The following is a 21852-nucleotide window of genomic DNA, read 5'->3' as shown; positions in this document are numbered from 1 at the left end:
ACATCCCCTCAAGCTATGTAATCCATTTGGTGTTCAGCGCTGTCAGCTCTATGCCTCTGGAAGATACTGAAAAATATAAAGAGGTTTTTGGGTTTTTTTAATTGCTCTCTAATGGTCAGAGACCCAGGATAGCATTCCTCCTAAGAACTCAAGTTTCTCTTTTAGGTTAAAGGTCTTCTGTCAGTGATTGCTGATAATTGAGGTACCTTGATGCAACTTGCCTGCACCACACCCAAAGGAGCCACAGCATAAGCCACACTCTCAGAGATGGGGAGAATGTTTGTGTAAGAGGTTCCTCGTCATTCTGTCCTTAATTTTTATTTATTCTTTTGGTGTGTCAGTGCTGTGGCAGAATTTCTGTGTACACAGCCATCCTTTCTTTCTTTCGTTACACTTACCTATGCCTTGCGATAAGCCTTGAATCAATGTTCTCAGATACAATTTCACAAACTTGTTCTTCCGAAGGGAACCTGAAGGTCCACCTCCTTCCCAAAGAGAAAGTGTTTGGCATGTTCTGAAACAGGGCATCTTCAAGGTATTTGAAATCAGACACCTGAAATGGCCAGTTGTGTCTGGAAAACCTGAGTTCTGCACGTCTCCCCATGGAAAGGTCAGATCTTGCCACAGTCAGCCGATGCTGCTGGGAGGGTGCAGGTTTTACAAAGTGTACTCAGAAGCTGACCTGCAGTGCTTCTGGGTGAGAATAAGACTGCTTCTGGAATATTGTGTCCAGTTCTGGGGCCCCTCAGTTCAAGAAGGACAGGGAACTGCTGGAGAGAGTCCAGCGCAGGGCAACAAAGATGATTAAGGGAGTGGAGTATCTCCCTGATGAGGAAAGGCTGAGGGAGCTGGGGCTCTTTGGCTTGGAGAAGGAGAGACTGAGGGGTGACCTCATTAATGTTTATAAATATGTAAAGGGTGAGTGTCACGAGGATGGAGCCAGGCTCTTCTCGGTGACAACCAATGGTAGGACAAGGGGCAATGGGTACAGACTGGAACATAGGAGGTTCCATTTAAATTTGAGGAGAAACTTCTTTTCAGTGTGGGTGCGAGAGCACTGGAACAGGCTGCCCAGGGAGGTTGTGGAGTCTCCTTCTGTGGAGACATTCAAAACCCATCTGGACACATTCCTGTGTAACCTCATCTAGGCGTTCCTGCTCTGGCAGGGGGATTGGACTAGATGATCTTTTGAGGTCTCTTCCAATCCGTAACATTCTGTGATTCTGTGAGATGACTGGCTGGCAGGGGTGCTCGGTGCCCCTTTTTTGCCCATAGACTGAATGGAGAGGCACTGTAGTTAGTCCTGGCTGTGCTATGACAAGGAAGACGCGAATGGCTGAGTGACTCTGACATCTCATTTCTCCCTTGCTTTTCACCTGCCTTTCAGAACTGTGTGACATTGGCCGTGGCCCTGGAGCCAGCTGGGCAGGTTGGCATAGGGCAGGCACTGGGGTCCCACCCGATCTCCTTGCTGCCTGACCTTGAGTCTGATCACCCAGCTGCACTGTCCTCTCTTGCCCCCACCCACCTCTTGTCTCCCAAACAGGGCCTGGGAGATGGATGAGCCAGCGGAAGCAGTGAGAGCTGCCTGGCTGTTGTTTGGCTTGCTGTAAGCTCAGAAGACAATGGGGAGCTGTGACAATAATCCTCATCTGTAGGGGATAAGGATCAGGGAACGCTTCCTCCTTATCGTGCTGCCTTTTGGAAAAAACACAAACCTATCATTTCTTACTAATTTTAAAGTAGCTGTTGGCTTGCTACCTCCTCTGTATCAGCCCTTGCATTGTCAGTAATTTATATTGGATTTGCAATTAAAAGCCAGCTGTGCCAGTGAAGCACCAGCCAAATGCCACCATAACAGTCTCCTAGGAGTCCTATGGGAGGTGTGGAGCACACAGCTCCTCCTTCAGTGAGCATTTCTCTCACTTCAAGAGGGGAAGACAAGAGTTTAAAATGTGATCTCAGGCTCATTATTTTTGTTAATCGGAGTGCTCGCTCGCTAAGAAATGCAGTTCTTTTCTCGATTCTGCATGTTTGTGGATATTGCAATTCCCAGAGCCTGAAAACTGCCGAAACACCCTTCACTGTGCGAAAAGTTAACTGTTTGGGGGGAAAACTTGAGTGGTGGATGTCTGTCTCAGGCTGATTGTTTTTTCTCCTTCCCTTTCTCAGTTAAAATGATTTACTGGAGAAGTATCTCTGCTTCTGCTGTGTGTGGGTTTTTTAAGTGTCGAACAGCATTTGTGCCCATCGGTGTTGGAGCAAGAGCTCATGGCCAGGCAGTGGGAAGAGCTCTGTGGATTTGCCATCCCCTATCCCTCTGGAGATCCGGCCCATTCAACCCACTGCTGAGCCATGGTGTCTCACCTCTCGGAGGCTGAACAGCAACTTGCTGCAAGCTGTAGCAAAACTCCCGCTGTTCTGTCTTCTGTCCATGCTGGAGCTGGGCAGAGCTATTTCTGCACCAGCTTCTTCTGTCCCTCAATTCCTTGGGCTGCTGGAGCCAGAACAGGAAGCCAGGAGCTCTTTGGCTCTTACCTCTCTCGCTTTTGCCGGGGTCAGGAAGGTGCAGCAATCCAGTGCAAGAGGGAATAGGAGAGGAGGAATGTAGAAAGTGAGTCTCTTACAGGCAAGGTCCCAAAAACCACTGGCAAGGGAGGAAGGAAGCCCACATTAGTGCTGGCTGTGAGGGTGGTGGGATTTGACACCTACCAAAAGGCTGCAAGTATCAGAGTGCAGAGATGTGCATTGTGGGTGCCCGAGGATGTGATCTTGCCAGTGAGCTTTAGAAGGGCCAATATGTGTCCCTCTTAAAATGTTTTTGAATTGGATAGTTGGAAAGCTTCTCAAAGAATTCCTATGTAAGAAACAAACAAAAGAAAAACCAAACCCAGCACTGCATTTAAAGCCTGCAAAACAAGGTTGTGCACTCAGCAGATAAATACCTGAATGAGTTTTATGTGTGCAAGTTTTAATTCCTAACGCTGCATGTTTGCCTTGTGGTGCAGTTTTAATTGTGTCATTGCATGCAGGGTATCTGTATACTCTAGTGAGGCTACATGTGCATACGAAAATTGTATTATGAGTTGTCTTTAGGTGTGCAATAAAGATCTTGCCCTTCCTGCTTCTTTGAAAACAGTTCACTTCAAAGGCTGTAGTATTTGCTTTGTCCTTCGGCCTTTACAGGGTGAGAGAAGAGGCTGTCTGCACCTCAGATGTTAGTTGTCTCTAGCAGTATCTTTCCCCAGGATGAAGAGATTGGTACAGCAAACAGTGGGGGAGTGTTTGCCTCTCTTGTTCCTCTCCCTGTTGGTTTCGAATATGCTAGCTTTCCCTGTCCTCCCCTTAAATCACATTATTTCATAAAGAGTAAAAAGAAACATAATTTGGAGCAGCAGCGAGCTGAGCCCAAGTTAATAGTTCGAATTGCACTCCATCTGTTAAGCTGCATGGCCTGATGGCTGTGCTGAACCCATTTATCACAATTTGTTTTAAGCTGGTAAGAACCATCTATCCTGGCTCAGGTCCAGGCTGGCTGTGGAGAAAAACTTCGTATCTGGACGTTTATGTCCGGAGGGTGGGATTGAGTCAGTAATCCCCAGATGCCAGGCTACCTCTTCCACCTGCAGGTTGGTAGTTTTTGAAAGGTTAAATTATTCTCTGGATTTGAACATTTTTATCAAAAATTAGAGGGGAGGGGGAAACCCCAACATACACATGAGAGGATGAAATTTGCAAACGTGATTATGCAGGACCTGCTTTAAGTCGGCTTATTGCTGTTTTATGATGGCAAGCAAGCAGTCACAGAAGCCGGGGTGATTGGCCTCGCCATGTGCACATGCTGCTGGTAACTCAATAACCGATGAACACCCACCGTGGTCTCCAGACCTCGAGTCTTTGATGTAGCAACAAACAAGATAGATTGCTGTAATTTATCCAGCCCCCGGAGGGCTGTGCTGGTAATGTGCCATGAGCCCAAGGGCCAGCCATCCATAATCAGTGTAAAAATACAGCAGATCGCGGTTGCCGTGCTGTGGGATTGTCTTTGTTTTGTGCTGCAGGAGTTTGCATGTGTACAATGCACAGCACTGGGTCTCAATTTCCAGCAGCCAGGGGCGGTGAGTCTCGGTGTAATATGCCCACTCCCTCCATTAACTTTAATTGTTTTTGTTACGTACTAAACATACTCCTTTCAAATAGACTTGGGAAGGTAGTGCCCAAAATGTGGTATTTCCCTGTGTGCCTTTAGAAGCGTAACAGAGACTGGAGAAGCCATGCTAGGTTTAGGGGAAAAAGCACAGGATTTTGTACCAGCCGAAGCCTTCGGTGGGATTGCTAATGGAGGACGAGTGTTTGTACCATTGCTGTTGGGTGGCCTGGAAAGCCGAGAAGATGGGGCATAGACTCCGGCTTGCACGTGGGCCTCTCTCCTGGTGGAAGATGGTCCTGGTTGGTCTGTGCCAGGAGAAGAGGGAGTTTCTGTCGATCCAAGGGTCCCACCAGCAGCGCGAGGGTGCTGCAGAGCAACCATGGGACACCTCCTGTTGCCCTCCAGCAGCAATCCGTGCCAGGGGTCGCAGGATGATGGGGCTGGAAAACAGTACTGAAAACAAAGTCCTGTCAGCTTGAGTTTCTGGTTTGTTGCCACGCGACACAGTACCTTTTCATGCCTGGATTCTTATCACTACCAAAGAAAAGGTTTATGTTATCTCAACACCATTTTTTTCACAGGACCTTTGGGAAAAAAAACACAACTTGGGTCAGCAAGAAAGCGGCATCATGGCTGGGGGAGGTGTTGTGCCAGATCCCAATGTGCCAGTTGTGAAATGGGGTGCAAGGGCTTGCCTTGCTGAGCATGGCCATGGAAGGGGTAGCGCTGGTACGTCCCAGGGGAGGCGTGGGGGCTGCTGCTGAGGAGTAATGCTGGGCCCCTCTCCTTTTGAAGGGAGGGGAGCTCTCTGCAACTACCTGAAAGGAGGTTGCAACGAGGAGGGTGTTGGTTTCTTCTCACAAGTAACAAGTGGTGAGAGGAAACGGCCTCAGGTTGCACCAGGGAGGGTTCAGATTGGATATTAGGAAAAATTTCTTCATGGAAAGTATTGTCAAGCACTGGAACAGGCTAGCCAGGGAAGTGGTGGAGTCACCATCCCTGGCAGGGTTTAAAAGATGCATAGATGAGGTTCTTAGGGACATGGTTTATTGACAGTGTTGGGGTAATGGTTGGACTTGATGATCTTGAGGGTCTCTTCCAACTAAAATGATTCTGTGATTCCTCCTGCAGGCATGGCCTTGGCTCAGCGGCAAGTGACAGTGCAGGAAGGACCCCTGTACCGAACGGAGGGGTCCCACATCACACTGTGGTGCAAGGTGAGCGGCTACCAGGGCCCGGCGGAGCAGAACTTCCAGTGGTCCATCTACTTGCCTTCGGCCCCTGAGCGGGAGGTGCAGATCGTCAGCACCGTCGACCCATCCTTCCCCTACGCCATCTACACCCAACGTGTGCGTGGCCGGGGGATCTACGTGGAGCGGGTGCAGGGGGACGCCGTCCTGTTGCACATCACTGAGCTGCAGGACCGGGACGCCGGGGAGTACGAGTGCCACACGCCCAACACTGACGAGAGGTACTTTGGGAGTTACAGCGCCAAGATGAACCTTGTGGGTAAGCTGTCCTGCTAATTATGTGGCTGGGGCAATGAGGCATCTCCCAGCTGTCTTGCAGCAGAAATCTATGAACCTCACATACTTGATGTAGTCCACATAAGCCATCAGAAAAAACACTGGTGAGGAAAACAGGAGCAGAGAGCAGGTGGCACGGTGGCGTGAATTACAGGAAATCATGGTATAGAAGTGTAGGAGAAATCAAGCTTTCTCTAGTAACAAGACCCTTATAAAGAAGATAAACCAGGCAGCACAGCCAGAGAGAGGAATGTGAAGCTGTGGCTGAAAGCGAGAGGGATGTGGAACTGATTTACACAGAGAGAGAGGGGTGGGGAGGCTGCTCCAGATGGCAAAAGCTGCCGAGGAGAGAGCTGTGTGCCAAAGGTGGTGAAATAGCAGAGCGGGGAAGAGAGGAGCGATAACAAGCAACACGTAAAGGGAACGGGAGAGACAGTTGTCTTCAGGCTCTTAACAGAGGGCAGCGCTGATTGCATCCTAAAACCAGCACACTGATCAAATTGAGCTGTCTGTAGAAGAGTGTGGGGGAGTTGGTTTGGAGGTTGGTTGTTTTTTTTTTTCACTCTGCGCTAGAAAAATCAAAAACAGGATCTTTAAAATCTGGAGTATTTCCACAGCACCTCTCTGACTAGCTTATTTGACCTTTTCAAGCTTCAGCATGCTTTCTGTGTCTCAAAAGGGGCTTGCGTGTGAAGTCTCTAACTTGGCTAACAGCGGTCAAATAGCTTCCATCAAACTCTTAGGCTGAAGGACTCCTAAAAGAGCTCTTCCACAGCAGAGACACCCCTCTAGCAAATTTAAGCCTACAGAGAGCAGGCTTGCTTTCCTTAGGAGACATTCGTGAGCCTGCAGGTCTCTAGTTTGGAAACCACTTTGGCATTATTCAGAGGAACTAGCTGTTGCTGGTTCAGGCCCTGTTGACACAGGAAACCTGTTGTGAAAGGAGCCGAGGTGTAAATTTAAATCACAATAGCCTTTCTTTGAGCTGTGTTAGGTGCTTCCTGCTGGTGTGCCCATTGACTCCTTCTCTTTGGAGCTGCCAGCCCAGCCACTCTCCCAGGCAAACCTCACAGCCCTGGTACAGGCACTTATTCAATTACCTGCTTTCCCGTCTGATGTCTGTGAGTTGGGAGGTAGATGCCTGAACACTCTTTTGCTGTTTTGCTTTTGGAGTTCCGTGATTTGCTTCAGGTGTCTAGGTCTGCAGTTCTCCTTTTAGTTTAAACAAGTCTGAGTCAGCGCTGCTACTGCAAAGTCACCTCAGGGAGTGAAACCCATTGAAAAAAGCAAAACCCGGTGGGGGGAAAAAAGGAAAAAGGGCCTTGAGGCAAGGTGGGGTTGCGGGGTATTCAGGGTTTGCAGTTGGGTTCCTTTGCTGGGGGCTGCACCCCTTGTGAATGAGGGTACCTGTGCTCACTGCTGGTGTGGGGTGCAGCACGAGATGGGGATGCAGGCGAGCACAGCCAGTGTGCCCAATGTCTGGGCAGCGGGGAACTCCTCTGCTGCTCACCCAGGCGCTTGGGGAGCCCGTGCCCTCCAGGTTTTAACTGTGGCTCAGCAGCTTCTTCAGTGGCCAGCCTGCGGCTTGCTGGATGAGGTGCTTCTGCCCTGTCCCACCTTCACCACTGGTACAAGGCACAGAGGACTGGGGACTCCTTAGACACCCATGAATAGTGCTTTGAGGACATTGGCTTCGGGGCTTATGTGTGTCCAGGGTGCTCAAGTAAATTGATCTGAAGTAACTTTTAGTGGATTAGTTAAATCACATTATGCCCCTTCATGGATGATTGCGCTCAGAATTTGGGGCTGTAATTTGGTTTAGAGTAATTCATTTCTGAAAATTCACTTCAGAAGGGACTTAGGATCGCTTGTGTTTTGAATATGTGTACCTGCATAGGTGTGTACTGTGGTTTAAGCAAACCGTGACAGAAACTGAGTTTTCCGGAGTGCTCCCTTGTAGACAACAAGCCCTTACAGAAGGCCTCCCCTCTGGGTCCTGTTCACGTGAACCGATGCTGCCTTCAGCCCTGTGGGACCCTGAAGCTGTGCTGGGGAAATGGGCTGGGCAGAGCATGTGCCCTTTCTTTTTTCCTATTATTTTAGCTCTCAGCTACAGGTTGTACATTTTCAGGCCAGCTTTGTTGCTGCAGACAACGTGCAAGAAGAGGTACATGAGAGATAAATGAGAGTTATTGTTCTCATTTTCTCAGAAACAGAACCAAACTTGTTGGGTTTTTTTTTCTTTCATCCAGTTATGAATTTTTAATTGACTCATTAGAATGAGTGGCTCTTTTTTGGCAGCAGCAAAGCCTGGAGGGAGTCAGCTTTGTTAGCATGTGTATTTTCTCTGTTTATGTGTGAAATGGATGAGTTTGGAGCAGTGTTGATTTCAGACTTTCTGCTCTGGGAGCTTTGAATTGTTGTGTCCTGTGGCTTGAGGGAAGAGCTGAAGAGTTTCTCCCCCTTTTACCAGGCGATACAGCCCTGTGGCGGCCAAGATCGAGTACCACTCTGAGGACCTGATGTCTCTGATGACCAGGAATAAGAAGTGTTCCCCAGGCACTTGTGGGACTCACATGAATTTAGGCACGCAGTGCAAGTGCTAATCTCACTGAAGCTAGGAATGAGGTCAATAATGCGATTCAAGGGCCTTCTGCCATGGGGAAATGTGTATCGAGGCTTGTCCTTTTTCACCAGTCTTCAATTTACTTCAGCTGCTTCAAAAATAAGTCTTTCTGTATCTTGATATAGCTTTTCTCATCTTCTGCTGAGCTACATCATTGGGAAGAAGGAGTTATACCTGGGCTGGGAGATGTAATAGGAGGAAGAATTTAAGACATCTCAGACTCAGTTGCAGGTGCTGAGCGAAGGGGCCAAAAAAATGGGTGCAGCTCTTCAGGATAATGTGGAACTGTGGCCTTGTGATTGATTTATGAGAAAGGATTAGCCCACGTACAAAGTCTGCAACTCCATTGTTTGCCTTCAGAGTTCAGTTCCCTGGGGCTGACACAAAATTGCTGAGGCTAGTTCGTGTTCTTTTACTAAGGATGGGGGGAAAAGATTTTTAGAAGGTTGCACGAGCGGCCTCCCACTCGTCCAACACCACGCATGTTGCCTAAGGTCTATGTTGAGGTGATATCTGCCATCAAAGGACAGAGAGGGACAAATCTGGAGAGCGACCCATCTTGGTTTAAATTAAGTGCATACTTCTCTAAATTGACTAAAGAGAGAGCCTGGATGTTAGACTTGGGCTGGGCAGCTGGTGATGAGTGAAATGAATTCTTGTAGTAGTGACTGAAGACGTGTCTGTTTTTGGAAACTTTCCACATGTGGCTTCTAAGCAACGGGTGGAAATTTTGGCTTTGTAGTTCTGTTGGAAGACACTTGGTCATACTGAAGAGGGGAGTTACACAACTGGATTGGTTCAGTGGGGGATCTGGGGACCTCATGTACCTGAGTGGCAATTGTGTCGGAGTCCTGGCCTCCTTGTTGCTGGCTATGAGAAGCACATGGGCTGCTCCTTCTCTTTTTGAAGAAATTAAGGAGAGCAAAGAATTTGCAGGTGAGAGAAAGCAACATCCCAGTAACATAGCATCGCCACTGGCAGGACAGCAGTATTCTCCAGATTACTGTTGGAATTATCCCTTGTCTTAATAACTCTTGAAACACAGGCAGAAGAGAAGGTTTCTGTGCAGTAATTTAAGTGGTGAAGCTGCAGGAATGCTGTGCAATCTGAGATACTGGTTTGTGCTTCTCATCTGATGTTGGTGGGTAAATAAACATCTTTTGCTGTGGGGTAGAAGTGGGCACGTGGTAGTAACTTTGGAGTGCATGAGTCACTGCAAATTTGTACTCCCCTATATCTCTGCAATGAGTTGTTTGTGTGCCTGTACCCTTAGTTAGGTAACAGTGAAGAGGCACAGGTCTAACTTCAGAATCTTCATACTTTTATCTTGGTAGTGTTTTATCTGTGCTCCCAAAAACACTGAGCTCTTTTTCAGAGTAAGTGATTTGAGGGGAGAAATCAAGCTTTGAGGTTTTTCTTAAACAGGTAGTGACAGAGCAGGAGAAAAGGTTTCAAGGCACTTGAGGAGGTAGCAGCTCTTGTACTCTTTATTTTGGTGGAGTCAGCTGTACAGCATCAGTCCTAAACAAGTAAAATGAAAAAAAATGAAAAGGGTTTGGATGGGGGGAGATACCACAACCTCCATAGTACCGCAGGCTGGGAAGGAGCAATTTTGATGCAGACTTGAGAAACAAGCAGTACTCTGACACAGCTGCTTGGGCAGTGGGCAGGAGCTGCTGTGGAGCTCTAGTGCCTGCAGGGATGGTCACCATTGTCTCCTTCCCACAACACCTGGGTGAAAAGGGGGCAGAAAGGATTCAAGCTAGCAAAGTACTGTTCAGTAGCTCCCAAGCCCATGCTCTCAGCATAGCTACACTGCTGTTCTCTGTTATTTCTCCCTGGCGGGTGGGCTGGCGCATGTTCCCCTGGGACATGCCTGGCTGTGATGGTTCCCAGGGCCTTGGTGTGGCTTTTTTGGCTGGCAGCCCCATTGTGCTGAAGTTTCAGCATCATGCCAGGCTTGGGAGTGGTGGTGGGCAAGGGCACAGGTGGGATGAAGAAGCAGCTGCCTCTCTGCCTGAGGTCACTGCTGGCTGCACCTGTGCTTGGTGGGGTCTCCAAATGCTGAGCTGCGAGTCGCAGCTCTGCGCACCAGAACTCGGTCCACGGCCACTTTGACTGTGCTTTTAGGAGTCTGTCTTGTAGGGGTCCTCTGTGCCCGTGAGCTGTGGCATGTAACTGTGTGGCCAGCTGCAAGCCCATGGCTGGGATGGGAAGGATAGCTGGTTTATCTGAGAGGCTTTGGAGGTAGAAGAAAAATTCATGCAGGCCAGACACTTAATACAGGAAGGGAAAAGGCTGTGTGTGTCTCAGACAGGCGCTCAAGAGACAAAAACAGGTCTCTTTTTGTTGAACTTGGAGCCAAAAATCTCCAGAATCTGTGGAGAGCTTATAGCAGGCAAAAAAAAAAAAAGAAAAAAAATGAACTTTTATTAGCCCGTACCAGCTGCTGCTGCTCATTGCCAGCAGCTTCCCCTCTTCTTCATCGAGTGCTGCCATACGTGATCTGTCTGTGCGCAGAGCAGAGGGAGAAAGTCGTGTTGCAGGTTTGCTGTGTTTGGGAGATCACCATCTGCTCCTGGGGACCTGGGGGAACTTGGGGTGAGAGCAATCGCTTCTGCTCACGTGGGGCGCGTGGACCTTGGTGGCTGCTGGTTTATTCCAGCCGTCAGCTGGGCTGAAGGTGTCTTTGCTTGAGGGAGGTGTCAAAGAGGGAGATGGCAGTCTTGCAGACAAGGATCTAGCGGTTTTGATAGAAGTCTTTGGGGGCTCTTCTTTCTCTGCTGCCTTTTTCTTCTCCTGAGAGACAGGGGAAGGTGTTTGCCACTGTACATGAGCAAGCAGCTTGTGGCCTGGGGAAGGCCAGGCTTTTTGCAGATGAGCAACAACAGGCAAAAATCGAAAGGAGAGCCCTGAGAGGTTGAACAGGCTTTGTCTCTGGAGGACTTCAAGACCTGACAGGATCAAGCTCTGAGCAGCCTGGTCTGACCTTATAGCTGACCCTGCTTGACCCTGTAGTTGCACTACAGACCCCCAGGGTCCCTTCCACCCTGAATCGTCCTCTGATCCCACAATACACTGTGAAGTAGGAAGCACTGTGAGGCAGCAGTTTGGGGGGAGGGTGTTTACGGAAAGGTGTAAAATGATTTATAATGGTGATGTTGGTGCTAAATAATGGCATAACATTGGTGGTCTCAACCAGGTGAGAACAGGAAGGGCTTATTCTACATGCCCAAATTCTTTTTTTTGGCATATTTTTTGTGTTTTGTGCGTTTCTTATTGCTTTAGAGAGGTTGCAGGAGTTTGTTTCTCTCCTCAGGTGTATGAAGGTAGAATTTGGAGATTCTGAGCTCAGACATCCTAATCTCTCTGAGGCCATCTTGGCGGCTTTGCCACCTCCGTGAAGCATGTGTATGCTTTATTTGGCCAAGCTGTCAGTTAACCAGAGTGAGTTCTAGGGTTGGTGTTGTTGAAATTCCTGCTTTGTGAGTTACATTCATCTTTGCCTGTTTGGGCTGTGCTTGTTGCAGTAATTAGCTCCCCAGAGGAGTAAAATGTCCTTCACTTTAAAATTACCCTTTAGCTGACATTAAAAAAAAATATATCAAACACCTTCTCCTAGGTGGTCTTTTGCAGCTACACACAGGGTATTTTGTTCTTACTGTCCTCCTTTACATGCCTAAATCTCTCTGTAGCAGCCTTGAAAAAAAATTTGACCTGTATTACTATGCTTTTTCTTTCTATTCTTGTTATGGATGGAAAGGGGTTGTTTGTCTATTAACAGGGGAGGAATGAGAAGGAGTAAACATATATACCTCTGACAGTTCTTATGGGGCAGCCTGGGGAATTGCCCCAGTGAACCAGAGTACCTGGGTTTTGATGCTGCAGAGCAGTAGGGGGCTGTGGGCATTGGGTCCCTTTGTACTGCTGGATCACTGCATGTCCCTGGGTACGACACTCTCTGTCTCCTTCACCATTTTCCAGCTGGTAAAATTAGGGATAATAGCGTACAAGCCTCTCACAAAATCTAAGCCAAATAATTGTGAAGCGCTTTGAGCTCCTCAGATAGCGGGAGTTAGAAACAAAGGCTTATACTTCAGCTTTGCCTGGTAATGATGCTGAATAGGATTCATCTCCAGCCCTGCTTAGTTATTTCTGATGTCTTGGAAGTCTAGCAGCTTAAGCTCACCCAGTTTTGCCCTTGCAGAAGCCGTGGGGCTAACAGGTGCTGTTGGCTGGAGGGGGCCGGTGGCCCTGGAGCTGGCAGGGGGAGCAGTTCCCTTACAGCCCCCTGTGGCACAGGTGGGCGCGGAGCCCGTCCAGAGGCTCTGTGCCCCTGCCAAATTTAAAACTCCTGCTGGTAAGAGGTAGGTGCTAAGACCTGTTTAAATTTCCAGTCTTTTTTTTTTTTTTTTTAATCTTGGCTTCAGTCATGTACACTCTGGCAATTAATTGCATGGGCTTGCTTCTTCCTTGTACCTTTTAAAACCACTTTTTTATAGATACCATTCAGGTTATAAGTGAAAGCTCATAACAGAAATCTCTGTACATGTCCCCACATTGCTAGACAAGGTTCACTCATTATTTTGTGTGTCTTTATCTTATCCCCTGTTATTATATTTTCCTGCTAAACACTTCCAGTTACTCCTGGTGATTGCAGTATTCCATCTCCTATTCTTTCCCATTGTAATTGCTTGCCTGATTTTTACTTTCTTATTGTATTACATTACATGGCTTTTCCACTGCTATCTGCGCAGGAGAAATGGAAAAAAAATTTAGGCAGACCATACCTGAAAAAAAATGGGATAATCTTGTATCTGTTCTCTCCCTTCTTTGCTGTTCATTTTTTTTCCTCCCTCACCTTCCTGCCCTGTCCCTCAAAACTGCAGGCAGCTTGGTGGTGTGACATGCATTGCAGGCAAGGCTCTCGGTTGTGGAACTAGTTCTTTTTTTTTCTTCCACTGTCCACCTACCAGTTTCTCAAAAACCTGGCGTTAGACACATTGGGGGCACGTTGCTGTACTCCATATGTTTTTCCTACATTGTCCCTTTTGCTTTAAATTTAGCTACCGTATGGAGAAGGCTCACAATAAGAATACATGTCCTTTTATTATGCGTGTCTGTACACTTGTACCTATGCGTTGTAAGAAAAAATGTATCCTAAAATGCATTTCTAAAAATGTAAATGAATACAGCCTCAGGCAATTGCACAGCCCTCTGCTCGCAAATCTAGGCTGGTCTTTAAAAGGAGCCCTCTCACTTCCAGACTTTTCATGTCTCTTATTTGTCAGGAAGGGAGGCACAGAAGCCCAAACGCTGACTTGCCTTCAGACTGTAAAGAGCTGTGGCGTTCTGCTTGAGTAGGTTTCTGTGCAGCGCTGAGCCTGAATAGTAAAATCAGACCAGTCAGTTAAAATGATCTTTGGAAACTGAAACAGTCTTTCCTGCAAAACCCCTCTTTCTGAAGGCTCGGAGTCTTGCCTTCTAGTCTGCTTTCTCTCCAGGTCCAGCCATGGTTGACTCTACTTGGGCATCTGTTGGGTTGATGGGACCGCAGTGCTCGCTCCTCTGCCCAGTCCTTTGCCTCTGTGGTGTCAGTGGGACTGGAGGATGCGAGGCTTTTGGGGTCCTCTGCTGCCCTGAGCGGAGCTGCTGAAAAGGCAACACTCTGCTCAGCCCATGCACCCCTTTGCTTGTCCTGATGGCTCTTCTCTCGTACGCTTTGGGAGTTCCTAGTGAAATGAGGTATTTGGTACCTGAAAATGTCCTATTGATTTATAGGATGCCTCTCAGTCTGTCACTCTGAGAAGAGCAATTGGTAGTAGGGGCTGTTTGTGTAGATTGCCGCCATGTCTGAGTGTTAAGTGCCGATAGGAGGTAAAGGACACAAAGCTTTTTAACTAAGATAGAGAATTCTTGAGCTGGAGATCCTGGTGCATTTGAAGGCCAGCTCTACCACTGGTGGATTACCTGGGATCCTGGGTTTAAATCTTGGATTCTCCATCCTTTCCAAGAAAGTGAACTTGGCATGTGAGGGAGCTCTTTCAGGTCAGGGTCTACTTGCTAATCAAGAGAAGCAAAAGGTTGGCTGGTGTTAGAAACAGTCTGGTGCAACCTTCCATCCTGAATTTAACATTTCCTCCCCATGTGCCCTGGGCAGCCCCCAACATCTTTTTTCCCAAAACGATTACTTTTTCACTGCATGCAAAACTGCGAGAAGCTCTGGCCAATGAAAAAAATATCCCAGGCACAAAAGGAGAGCCAGAAGGAGCCGGGCTGGCTTGGTTGAGCAGGTGGTGGAGCCAGCAGGCTGTAACGTGGGATGGGCAGAGCCTGGTACCTGCTTCCTACCTCCTGCATGCTCAGTGGCTTTCCAGGGGCTGCCTCTGACCCTATCGACCACCTCGCTGGGGAGCGGCTGAGGGGCACTCATATCTGCCACCTCTGCCTCTCTGTGATGGGTACCGGTAGGGCTGAGCGACCAGCACAGCCTGGTGACCCCCTGTCATGGGGACCTGCTCCTGGACTTGCTGGCAGAGCCTGGTGGCATTTCTGGCAGCTTCACCAGAGTACCGGGTGGCAGGGGTGAGGCACGAAGTGTACAGGTTTCTTTGCTTCTGTGCCTCCAAACAGTCTCTCAGCATTAAATGGGGAAAGTAATAACTGCGAGCACAGCTGGTAACATATGGCACCCGTCCCCTGCCTTAGCAATTGCTCAGTGAACTCTGAAAGTGGAATACGGTCCCCGTGGCTCCAGCCAGCTGCAGCGCTGAGAAATCCCGCGATGGAGCGGCCCGTTATTCGATTACCAGCGAAAATTTCACGTTCCACGTTGCCTGTTTTTCCTGCTGCTTCCCTGGGGAGGTTTTTGCTCTGCTTACTCCTTCTTCCCACTCCTTTTTTTTTTCTTTTTTTTTTTTTAATTCATTTTCCCTGGAGGTTTGCTTTATTTGTTCTTTAGTTCCAGCCCCTTAGACTTGGTTGCTCTGCATTTCTGTCGGTCTGCCACCCTGAGAGGCAGGGGCAGCTGTTTCTGTCATTGACGCCGATGCTTTTCTCAGGTTCTGATGGTTGAATGATGGGATCCCCATGCAGTAGAGGGGAAGCACAGTCCACTTCTGTGCCACAAAGCTGCATGCTCACTGTGATGTGGATGCAAATCTTTTTTTTGAAGATTTGCAAAACAAAATAAAGTCAAACTGGGGGTCAGCACTCAGGCAAATCACAGAACAGCAACAAACTCAAAAGCCCCTGGCAGCATTACCAATTTTGCTTGTGTATTGAGAAGGAAGGGTGACCTGCGTGGGGACAGAGCTGCGCCTCAGTAGAGAGAAACTGGGAGGATAAATTTTCCATCTTGATTCTGTGGCTGCCCAGTCGGTTTAGCCCTATAACAGTTTTACAATCTTTATCTGATATAGGTTTAAGAGGATTTTCCTGGGCGCAGTGGGATTATTATAAGTCAGAGCACAGTCTCCAGCTGATATTCCTTCGGCAAGTATTTATTTTAAGTGGGTTTAACAGTATTTAATTTTCTAATTTTTTTTTTCCATGGGTTAAAAGTAAATTGTTTATGTTATCAGAGAAGTAGAGCCTGGATGAAATGAAGAAATGTATTATTGCTTTCCAGGCTGGAGGTGGTGGAAGGAAAGCAGCAGCTGGAGGTGGGGAGGAAAGAAAATAAAATAATAATGTTGAGGGAAATGTAACATTATTCCATGCGGGACTGATTAGTAATACTGCCAAACAGCTGTTTATAAATAGGAGATGTGATGGGAAGGAGAGTAGCAAGGAACGTGAGAGCACTGCAAGCAGCGCTGGCTCATCATTTGAGGAGGGGATGGCTTTCCTCAACCATGTACCTGCCCCTTGGGGGCACCAGGAGCTGTGCCACACACACCCCCCCAGCCCTTGTGGGATAGTGGTGCTCAGTAGTCAGGTTTACACTGTGTTCCCCCCAATTTAAAGTCTTCATGCCACATTCAGAAAAGATCAGTGGCGACCCTTGGCGTTGGGAAAGCTGTGCCCATAGGAGAAAAATCTTCTTCCAAGCCACATGTGGGCTGTTTCTTTATCCTCTCTCTCCCTCCAGCAGGCTTTACTGAGGGTGAATGACTGTGGGACTGGATGTGTGTGCACACATCCAGAAGTCATGCTGGCTTAGTGAGAGCCGCCTTCTGGCCACCTGCACCCAGACAGCATCCCCAGCCCTTGGAGTATTTCAGAGGATGCTAATGGGATGGGATTAGCCGCCCCACTTGCCCTTGCATCAACAAGAAATGTTTCTAGAGAGCCTGCAAAGAAGAGCAAAGCCAGAGCTAACAGGAGGAACCTGAACAAAGGCACTTTTGAATGCAGAGAGAAGCGTGATTTTACCCTCTGGCCCTATGGAGGCAAGAGGTGGGGCTGCTCTGCTCCCCATTTAAAATCTGAATGAGCCTCTGCCTTAAGGGATTGTCATGTGCTCAGTTGGTACTAATGGGCTGGCTGCTCTTCAGTATCCCTGCTCTGTCCTGCTCTGGTTCCCTGACACTGTGTTTCAACACACTGTGCCCTTTAGGGCTTTATTTCTTACTGCGTACTAGCTAAAATTATAACTTAGGGCTCTGCAAAGAAATGTTGTAGCTAGGGACGTCTGCCTTGGGAAGCATGTCATGGTGGGCAGTGTTTTACGAGCAGGGATGCCTCTGTCCTAGGCACAATGTGTTCTGTGCACTTAACTTCCTCAGACCCTGTCTGCCTTCATTTTTAGCTGCCTGTTCAAGAGAGGAAGATTTTTATGAAGCCATTCCTTACCAAAAACATTTCATGACTGTAACCTGTAATGTCAAACTTACTGAGAGTGAGAAGATGTAAACAAACTTATACATATATATATATGTGTATATATATATATATATGTATATATATTTTCTTTTAATGGCATTGTGCTGCTGCATGGAAACAAAGAGGAGAGATCCCAAAGCATCAGGTTACTTATCAGAGGGTTCATGTGAGGCTCTTGAGCCGTGTCCGCTGAAGAATTGTGTCAGCATGCCACAGATGACCACAGGCGCTCTGGCAGTCTGCTGTCACCTTTCGAGCTCTCTCAGGTGTACTGATACCACCTGTCCACCGATAGGACTTCTTACAAAACTGCGGGTGATGGTTGTGCATGATGGGCAGCCCACCTGGCACTGCGGCTGGGAGGTGAGAGAGCTCGTGCAGCAATGCCAGTCTATAGGGAAGGGAAAGCTGGTGGAGAGGTGGGTTGCTAGAGGCATGAGTTGTTCATTTGGAAAGCCCCTGTGCTTCAGAGGAGCGCCCTGGCTGTGGGTACTGGCCAGAAGGACCTTCCTGAGAGGGGCAGCTGCTCTGGGACAGTGTGGAGATGCGCCATGGCCACAGGGATGCTGCCAGCCTCTTCCCTTCTGCAGTGATATCATGGGCCAATGTCTCACCAAGTGGGGATGCTGCTTAGGCCACACCTGTGTGTTGGCGCTGCAAAGCTTATCTAATGAGTAAAGTTACCCTTTTTCCCCAAAAATAAGACATGGTCTTATATTAATTTTTGCTCCAAAATATGTGTTAGGGCTTATTTTCAGGGGATGTCTTATTTTTCCATGAACAACAATCTATATTTATGCTTGAACAAAATAGTCAACATTTATTCAAATATAGTCTCATCATTGCATTCTGAAACTTCATCATAACTCTCCAAACCCTGGATTTTATCTTGAATTTCTTGTGACTCTATTTCATTTGTCCATGTACAACAATCTATATTTACCAATATTCATGAACAAAAATCAACATTTATTGAAATACAGTCATGTCATCATTTTCTGGAACATCATCATAACTCTCTAAACTTTATCTGTCCTGCTGCATTCTATTGCCAATTAATTTTACTTTTTTACATGTATAGCTGCCTGGACACTATTTAAATTGACTTTTTTTATGAACTGTAACTAGGGCTTACTTTGGAGTAGGGCTTACATTTTGAGCATCCTGAAAAATCATACTAGGGCTCATTTTGGGGGAAACATGGTAGGAGCACTGTCTGTCATCCAAAAATCCCCACTCAGGCTGTGCAGCAGCTGAAGCCCCATGAGGGTACCAGCATATCTAGAGGACGCAGTGGCTGGCACAGGTAGCCCTGGGGGATGAGCATCCTTTTGCGTTAGGGGCTCCTGCCTCCAAGCCTGGAGTGCAGGGTAAGCTGAGCCAAAAATGGAGCCCTTTGGCTGCTGTGTGGTCCGGGGGAATCCAGGGGCTCCTGCCCTTGCTGGGGAAAGGGAAGGTTGTGGTCATCCCAGTGCTGGACTGAATGAGGTGAAGGGGAGCAAATGGAGGCGTGCAAGGCAGAGAGTGACAGGCTGAGGGAGACTGGAGGTGAGAGAGTTAAAAACAAGCAAAAGGTGGGGAAAAAAAGAAAGAGAGCTGAAAAGGGAACAGGAAGGAAAGCAAGAACAGCAGCACTGGGAAGGCAAGAGGAGGAGGGGGTGTGGAAGTGGCAGGTGGGAAGGCTTTGGACAGGAGTTTTTGTGTCATGAAGAGCAGCAGGGCACGTAGGAGGGTGGTGGCATCCTGGAGGCACTGGAGCAGGGAGAGCTGCACGTGTGGGCGACTGATGAGGGACTGCAGCCAGGGTGGAAGGAGCATCCTTGTTCCTTTCTCCGATGGGAGGAGGCCCCAAAACTGTTAGAGACATGGGCTCTGGCCTCTCCACCTAGCCTCCTTCTGTAGGGACCTTTTGGGGCCTCTTTCCCCACCCTTTCTCTGCATCCTTGCAATGCCCTGGATGTGCTGTCAGGCGCTTGACTCCAGAGCTGGCAATGGGGGGTTTCAGTGCTGTCTTCCATCAGGGCCGTCAGGACCTAGTAATTACCTTTGCACTGCCACCTCCTACCCTTTCTTCCTCTCCACCTTGTGACTGAGAAGTCAAAGGCAGTGATGGTGCTTTGAGGAGCTCCTTTTGAAGTGACTTTGTGAGTCACAGCGGCTGGCAAGTGGTAGGGAATGAGATGCCTGCACGCCCAGCGCTCTCAGAGCTCTCAGATCGTTTCAGCTCCCTTTGTTGTGTCTGTGGCCAGAGCAGTGTGAGCTGCGTGCCCATCCTTGGGGACAGTGGGCTCCTCAGATCTCTTCTGTTTCTGTGGATGGAGGGAAGAGGAGAGGAGGAACTGGGACACCAGAGGTGTGCTGGGCTGGGCAGCAGTGCAGTGGCTTTTGGTCGTGTCCACGGGGACAGGCTTAGGCAGAGTGCAGCTCAGGGTGCTGCATGGGTGCTGAGCTGCCCTGTGGCAGCAACGGGATGAGATTCTGCAGGCAGCCCTGTCACAGACCATCGGTACAGCAAGATGGATTTGTCATTTCCTGTGGTATGTTCAGGCCACATGATGCTCTAGTAGGGCTAAGTTAAGCTGTATGACTGTGGACAGTTTGCACTAATAAGATGTTTCAGATGACATGTGTGCCCCAGGAGCCACCCCGGAACCCTCCGCTCCTTGGTCCTCTCCACAAAAGGCTAGAAGATGCTTTCCATCACTGCTAAAGTATGATGGGTTTGAGCTAACCACCGCAGTCCCAGTCCTATTACTGGTCCACTGAGCTGATGCCCAGAGGGCCACCCATCCTGTCCCTTGTTATCTGCTGGTTGTCAAGACTGAAATGTGGATCCTCCTGTTGGCTGCCATGACACAGCGCTGCTGTTGAGTGTTCAGGGACGCTGTCTGGAGCAGCAGGCCAGCCAGCTGCTGCTGAAACCCCCTGTATGCCAGCCAGAGCACAACCTGATGAAGCTTATGAAACGTGACAAGATCACAGCCCAAGGTGGTATTGCTGGAGGCTGCTTGACTGGGAACCGTGTTCCCGCTCCAGCAACACAAGCATTAGGGTTGTAGCACTTGAAGCCTGTCATGGTACACATCTAGCTGTTGAGTAGGAAGCATGTGAAAGTCTCGTGCAGTTGTTAGCCTGACAGTAGCATGCAGGGAGAGCCTCCTCCCAAAAGAGGCACTGGCTGCATCTGCCTGCAGGTGAAGAACAGCCTCTCACTGTGCACTGGGTGATGCCCCATCTCAGCTTTGAATGGGTGATCCCACTGAACAAGTAAACGCTGGCCAACACACAGCTCCTCCACCTCTGCGTGTACAGCAGCCCCTCCAGCCTGGCTGGTTGTGTACCCTCCCAAAATAGTCAGGCTCTGTGACCTGTGAAGGACATCCCCATAGTGCCGCTGCTCAGTCAGTAGCCTGGATTGCTTTGAGCCCAAGTGAGGACCTGTGGCTGGTTTGTTAGGGCACAGCAGTCGATGCCCAGGGCGCTGTGTGCTGCCCGCTGTAGGTCTGGCAGCTGGCAGGGCAGGGCCTGGTGCACGGGGCCCTGTGGCCTGCTCGCCATTAGATAAAATGAACTCCAAAGCAATGTATCCTGTGGTACAACCTGAGTAGGGGCCTACCTGCCTCACCTATGCCATAATAGCTATGACAGGGATTTTTGTGCTGCCTGTTGTGGATCTGCATAAAATCAGAGGCTTATATTTCCTGGCAATCAGTATTTCTTACGTGGGCACTACCCTCATGCTTGCTGGTCAGATTTGTGTTCATCTGGGAGAAGCAGCAGAAGCAGCTTCTTAAACCGACCAGCTCTTATGCCTTTGTTTCCTTCAGTCCCACAGGGTTAATCTCCTTCTTGGCACCTGATTATTTGCCGCTGCAGGGAATGCACATGGGTTTGCCGGATGTGCGTTTGAAATTCTCATTTTGCTGGCTTTAATCCCCGTCTGGGAGCTGTAGTCGAGTCTCAGGGGCTGGGGGCAGGTTAATACCTGAGCCCCCGCAGGAACCTGCTCTGGAGCAGCTCTGTTGCTTTCTGCCTCTCCCCACGGTGGGTGGCTCTCAGGAATATCCAAGGGAGGTATTGTAGCTAACAGACCGCGTCCCCCACACAGGTATTAAACATTTCGTGTTCTCTGTGATACCAGTGAGCATCGGCATTGCCGGCTTAGCAGCAGGCCAGCTGAGAGATGGGGCTCTCAGGGCTGCATGGACAGGCAAGGGACAGAGCTCCTCTCCTCCACCTCTGAAACACGCCAGGCATTGACACAGCTGGCACAAATATCTCTGTACTCCTGTGAGCCACCAGCTTCTCTTCCCCTCCTGCAGCTCCAGCTCTTTGCCCAGTGCTTCTGGAGGAAACAGTCCCAAGAACTTTTCAGTCCAGTCCTCCACGTTGCTGCCGTCTCCTTCTGCCGGGACCCCTGGAGGTACCTGCAGTTGCCTTTTCAACATTCCTCTGCCACCATGTTGCATTGCTGCCAGGGCAGGGCTGTCATGCTGTCCTCTTCCCCTCTTCTAGGCACCCTCACTGCTGTGGGGCAGGACCACTCCTGGTAGAGCTCAAGATGTTCTCCATCCTCTCCTGCGTGTTAGCCTTCTCCCCCAGCCCCGTGGGAAGCAGGTGTGGTCTCCCTAGTTCTTGGCCCACTGTTAAGATATCCATTGTTATTTTTTTTTTCTAGGATGCTCAGTTTTCTCTCTTTTTATTCTCCCCCCTCCGGGTGCTTT

General features: G+C 48.8%; 1 protein-coding gene across 2 annotated transcripts in view; it reads left to right on the top strand.

Annotated features, from left to right (window-relative positions):
* Nucleotides 1-21852, top strand: part of IGSF3 (immunoglobulin superfamily member 3) — a 104043-nt gene that overhangs the window by 25080 nt on the left and 57111 nt on the right. For both annotated transcript variants that reach the window (XM_065065276.1, XM_065065267.1), the window contains exon 2: nucleotides 5282-5659. In XM_065065276.1, the coding sequence (XP_064921348.1) occupies nucleotides 5282-5659 (378 nt within the window). The remainder of the gene's footprint in view (nucleotides 1-5281; nucleotides 5660-21852) is intronic.

The sequence above is a fragment of the Columba livia genome, chromosome 1 (genome assembly GCF_036013475.1).
Source record: "Columba livia isolate bColLiv1 breed racing homer chromosome 1, bColLiv1.pat.W.v2, whole genome shotgun sequence".
Lineage (NCBI taxonomy): Eukaryota > Metazoa > Chordata > Aves > Columbiformes > Columbidae > Columba > Columba livia.
This window is presented reverse-complemented; position numbering and strand designations above follow the sequence as displayed.